This window comes from Nansenia antarctica (assembly GCF_963989245.1).
Source record: "Nansenia antarctica genome assembly, chromosome: 14".
In the NCBI taxonomy this organism is placed as follows: domain Eukaryota; kingdom Metazoa; phylum Chordata; class Actinopteri; order Argentiniformes; family Microstomatidae; genus Nansenia; species Nansenia antarctica.
In genome coordinates, this window is record NC_137684.1 from 5,483,987 (window position 1) to 5,489,986 (window position 6,000).

Consider the following 6,000-nt stretch of genomic DNA (forward strand, 5'->3'; position numbering starts at 1 on the left):
GAATGTAGGACATTGTTATGCGATGGGAAGAGAGAAGAAGAAGAAAAAAAAATAACACTGTCATCATTTTCACAAGGTGTTCTATCAAATCCTTTAGGGGGTACGTTATAGAAATGGCAGGGGTATTGGAACAACTCCCTTTTCCGAAAAGTTTTTGAAGCCTTTTTTTTTTTTTTTTTACATGACCACTATTTTCCCGGGGAACTTTTCTTTCTGGAAGCCCTCGGAGGCATTCTTGGCCCCGCTTCGGCTGCTGCTGCATTAAAACGACTGCGGCTCAATTTGTCAGGCAGACTTCTTCTCCGAGCCCATTTAGAGTAGCCGAGAGACGGGGAGATGTATCCGCAGTGACGTGGTGGGAGTAATTGGCTTGATTCATACCGCCATGTTGGGATCTCATTAGAAACCCAGGGTTTAAATTGCCGACCGACCTGACAGAGCAGATTGAGCGGATCGGACATCATGGGAGAGCAGGGTAGACGCGCTGCCGTCTAGCAGCCCAGGCGGGGGAGGGGGAGGGGGTGAGGGGAAGGGGTGGAGGGTGAGGGGGCGTAGTTGACTGATTACTGTGGCCCAGGCTCAGCTCATCTTGGTGCTCAATACTCTCCCCTCCCTCCCTCCCCCCTCCCTCCTGTTTTAGGCCCGCCCCCAAAGCGCCGGTGAGTGAGAAGAAGGAGCGGCCCCTGAGCACCATGAGTGAGGCCGGCAACTACACAGGGGCAGGGGGGTCCCCCGACTACGCCACGCACCCCAGCAGCCCCGCGGGCAGAGTGAGTCTCTCACACACACACACACACACACACACAGGTTCGTTCGTCACTCACATTCACATTAAGATGTCTCAAACGTACGGTGAGTGCGCAGAGGGCTGATGACACACACACACACACGCGCACACACACACACACACACTAACCGAGGGTCATATATAATTCCTACCGAAAGTATTTTAAATGGAGGTGTGCCTTAAGGCCGATTTAAACTTCTGCGTAAAATCGACGCCGTAGCCTTGCGTAGTCCCGCGTGTCCTTGCGTTGCCTACGGAGAGGGTTGACGTGCACATCTCCAAAAATTTAAGAACGCGTCAGTTTCTACGCAACCATAAGCTCTGTGATTGGTCCGCTTGGTAGCACAAGATTCCGACTCTCGTCGGCCAAAATGCGGAAGCCATGACAGAAATGTCATTTACTTTTTCTGTAATTACTTATTAATAAAGATTTGAAAAATTATGATAACCATCGTATTATCTTAGTTTAATGTCATTTCAATGCATCATAGAACTTTTATTTACAACAAGCATAACAACAAAAAGATCGCTATTATGCCGCTTTGAGCTTTGAGCTCCGTTGAGTTCCTAACCGGAAGAGGCACAGCACAGGGGCATAGAAAACACACTGCCATCTAGCGATGTGACGGTGTAATTGCAGCGCGGCCTACGCAGAAGTGTAAAGTGCGAGACCCCTTACGTAGGCTACGTAAGCTACGCACGTAAATTCGACGCAGAACTTTAAATCGGCCTTTAGTCACTTCCTCCTCTGCGATATGACTGTATTATTGTATGACTGTTTTATTGATGTCCCCTGCTGTCCACCCACTCCTTTTCAGCCCTCCAGATCCTCCAAAAAAATCCACAATTTCGGGAAGAGATCCAACTCCATAAGAAGGAACCCCAACGCTCCCGTCATGAAGAGCAACTGGCTTTACAAACAGGTGAGTGAGCGCGGAGGGGACGGCCTTCCTTACATAAGACGTCCAGAAGCGCAGTGAATCAGCCCTCGACTGGAGAGGACAGCCGTGACTCTTTCTCCTGTGCGTCTGAGTAACACGTCTCTCACTCAGTCGCCGTACGAACAAGACAAGAAGTGAAAAAGAAACAGCCTAAACTCACCGTAACCCGTCTCTCAAACCCAACCGACACATGTAGCTAACCTAAAGTCCTGTTACTTCTCCCCCCCTGCCTCCCCCCCCCGAACTTTAAAGCAGGGCTTAGGTCCGCTCTCTCCTGTCAGCGTGTGATCAACAGTCTTAAGCCCGGCACAAAGGAATCTTTCCCACGTCTTAGAGGATCTCAGGACCTGCCTTTGTCCAGTGTCTTTTCTCCCCTTGCAAGTCCTCCGGCCAGAGCCGCTGTTTAAATAGCAGCCTCTCATCACGGTTCCCTAGTCGCTTACAGCGGGGGTGAGAACGGGGCGGGGTGGGGGGAGGGGGGGGCAAAGCCTGTGGCCTGCTATAGAGCCAGAGGAGGCTTGCTTTACACTCAGGCACCCAGCGGGACTCCTATTTTTTTTTAGTTTGGATTACAGACGGGCACGGCCGTGTGAATGAGGGGGGAAAAAAGTAGGGCCTCCACTTGCACACGATTGCCGCTGCCAGCTGTTGTTGTTTTGTTTTTCTGAGAGGGGGACCTGGGCTAGTTTGGATGTCGTTCAATAGAGTGACTGGAAAATATCTCCTTCTGCAGCAGCCAAAGCAAAGCTGGATTTACACTTCTCCTCTCCTTCCTTTTCACTCAAACCTGGAAGCTATTGAAGTTCTATTCTGTTATTAAAATAAAAAAAAAAAGAAATTGAGCCTTTGCTTCAATTGATCCAGAAACCCCGAGCACCAAATGTCACACTGATGCTTTGTGAAAGATTAGTTTTTTCCCCCTCTTTCAGCCCTCAGCCTGATTACTACTGCTTTTACTATTAGTTGGGGAACGGTCTCTCATCCGTGAACGCATGAAAGCACAAGGGAGGGGGACTGCAGGGGAGGGGGACTGCAGGGGAGGGGGACTGCAGGGGAGGGATCCCGGGGGGGGAAGAGGTGTCGCAGAGAGGTGAAGGTGATGAATTCTATTAACGGAACAACAAAGACAACTCACTACACAACACGACATCTCAAAATTGCGTTTTGGAACGAATGCCTCGATATCTTGAAATGCCTAGAAATGCATTCAGAACATAATGATGTGTTTCTACTGTAGGGTCACGAAAACCCAAGAACCACACTCTCCCAGTAAGTTTAGAGACACTTGGCTTATAAACTGTAGTTTGCATTTCTGTAGTGACAGTGGCGGTTTTTAAATCCCTCCATCCCTCCGCTTTTGAGGGTTTTGCTTACAAAGCAAGCTATACATATTCAGGATGATCCCAAATTCCCCGACTTGAGTTATTTTGGGCGACTGTGGCTCAGGAGGCAGAGCCGGCATTTAATGATCGCTAGGTCGGCGGTTCGTGGTTCGATCGGCGGTTCGCGGTTCGATCCCTGGCTGGCCACGTGTCGGTGTCCTTGGGCAAGACACTGAACCCTAAAGTGCTCCAAATGAGCGGGGCCAGTGCCTTACATGGTAGCTTGCCGCCATCCGCGTGTGAATGGGGTGAATGAGAGGCCATTGTAAAACGCTTTAGAATAAGGCGCTGTATAGGTGCAGGCCATCATCTGCATCAAGTTCAGGTTCAGGTTCAGGCTTCCCCGATGTCTCAAACACGGTTCCCTGATTCAACACCTGCCATTAATTCCAGCCAGACTGGAGTAGCGCTGGCTCCCGGCTCAGAGACAGGAGGAGGAGCCAGAGGGGTTGACTCCGCCTCCTTTTCCGTCCGTCCACTGGGAGCTTGAGGAGAAGTTGTTATTGGAACCTACCTGGCGAGCCACCTTCCTGACATGTGTTACCCCCAAGTTGAAGATACATTCGGTCAAAGTTAGCTCGTAAAAAAAAAAAAAAAAAAACGTATCTGTCTCCGTGGTAATGTACCCCCTCTGGCCAGGGAGAGTGGAGTCCTAGATTAAGGGACGTCAGTCTTTTTCCAATAAAGCCAAGAAGAGAGGCGGTCAATGCCCTTTCCTTCATCCTCCTCCCCTCCTCCTCCTCCTGTTCTTAACTGCAGTCCCATAAGCCCTTTGAACGCAGCATCGACTGATACTGGAGAAGGACGTCAGTGGAAGGCTTTATTTTTCAACCCCTGCAGTAATGTTCCCTCTTAAAGGGGCGGGGGGGGCGGGGGTTGTTTTGCTTGTAATCGCATCCTCAAAACAGTGCACCCGTTCTCTTTGTTTTACTACCATGGCACTGCGGCTCTCTTTGGTGTTGTGCTTTATTTGGTACCAGACGTCAAATCCTACTGCTGGACTCCAGCTGTGTGACGGTTCTCCTAGCTTGCACATTTACATTTTGGGCATTTAGCAGACGCCTTTATTCTGTCTCTGGCCTATTGAGTGTGTCATACATACATACCCTCATACATACAAAGATACCGTGCTTTTGACTACCTCTACTCATGACTTTTCCTTCTTCATTAGTTTCGGGGTCAAAGGTGACTCACGTGGCATCTGGAGCGTTATTGGCTGAATAGCTGCTGTTCTTAAGCATTTCCTTTGACCGGGTCCATGGTTCTCTTGTTGTGTTTTCCAGGACAGCACAGGGATGAAGCTATGGAAGAAGAGGTGGTTCGTGCTGTGTGATATGTGCCTGTTCTACTACAGAGGTGAGTAACGTCTGTCTTCTCCACACACACACACACACACACACACACACCTGTGCTTTCCTTTCAAAACCACAGAGCTGAGATTCCACCTCCAACTCGACCGTGACTAAACGTGTGATTTAGTTTTTGCAAGGTCAAACATCAAAGCTTGTAATGTCTCCCATCTGTGAACCCACCAACTGCCAAAGAGCTCCAGAACACTCAAGGGCCAAGTGTTCTATGTGGTATTTACCTAGCAACAATACTTTGATTGGCTAGAAACTGAAGCATCATTATTTATACATTTTTGGTGAATAAAGTCACCAGTGGCGCTCTGGAAAGTTGATAATTCGGGCGATTTTATTCAGGTCAGGTGAGGTGTAGAGTGGTGTGACCGTCAGCACTGCAGGGAGATGGAGATGTGTGCTTGTGATAGGAGGGTTTAGCCCTGTGTTTGTGTGTGTCTCTGTGTGTTTGTGTGTTTGTTTGTGTGTGTGTGTCTCTGTGTGTTTGTTTGTGTGTGTGTCTCTGTGTGTTTGTGTGTGTGTGTGTCTGTCTGTCTGTCTGTATATGTGTGTCTGTGAGTGTGTGTGTCTGTCTGTGTGTGTGTGTGTGTGTGTGTGTGTGTGTGTGTGTGTGTGTTAATCAAGCCCCCTCTCCCCACTGCCATCCTGCAACACAGAATCAGAACAAGACAGCAGTGGAGGGAGGAGGCCGTAACAAATCAAACCGCAACCAGTTGGAGGGGAGATAAGGGGGGGAGGGGGGTTTGATTGTACGTGAGGGTGGAGAGACTGCTAAGGACTAAAGACGGAGCTGCTCTTTCCGGAGGGTGAAGGGTGTTAATTAGATCAGGCTCAGCTGAAGTCATGGATATGAAAGGCGTTAATACTCTCTTAATATTTACATTCCATTTACATTTTTGGCATTTAGCAGACGCCTTCATCCAAAGCGGCTTACAAAAATACATTTGTCTAAGTAAGTGAATCATCTATCCATCAGTCACCATAAGAAAAATAAATCTATGCTAGGACCAGGGGCCATTGGCAGTCCCAATGCTAGAAGAAGGAAGAATTACTTTTAAAAATCATAATTATTTATTTACAGTAGAGAAACTGTACAGTGGGGGTAGTGGGGACAAGGAGGTCTTTAGGAGGGACAGTTAAGGTGTAGCCTGAAGAGATGGGTCTTTACGAGGGACAGTTAAGGTGTAGCCTGAAGAGATGGGTCTTTACGAGGGACAGTTCAGGTGTAGCATGAAGAGATGGAGGTCTTTAGGAGGGACAGTTCAGGTGTAGCATGAAGAGATGGAGGTCTTCAGGAGGGACAGTTAAGGTGTAGCCTGAAGAGATGGAGGTCTTCAGGAGGGACAGTTAAGGTGTAGCCTGAAGAGATGGAGGTCTTTAGTCGGGACAGTTAAGGTGTAGCCTGAAGAGATGGAGGTCTTTAGTCGGGACAGTTAAGGTGTAGCCTGAAGAGATGGAGGTCTTTAGGAGGGACAGTTAAGGTGTAGCCTGAAGAGATGGAGTGGAGGTCTTTAGGAGGGACAGTTAAG

At 48.8% G+C, this 6,000-nt stretch overlaps 1 protein-coding gene across 1 annotated transcript in view; it reads left to right on the plus strand.

Annotated features, from left to right (window-relative positions):
* Positions 1-6,000, plus strand: part of LOC308170482 (pleckstrin homology domain-containing family A member 5-like) — a gene marked incomplete at its 5' end in the record, with an annotated part of 152,999 nt that overhangs the window by 93,607 nt on the left and 53,392 nt on the right. The window contains 3 exon segments of the mRNA XM_080545270.1: positions 641-770; positions 1,606-1,710; positions 4,394-4,466. Coding sequence (XP_080401396.1) covers positions 641-770; positions 1,606-1,710; positions 4,394-4,466 — 308 coding nt within the window.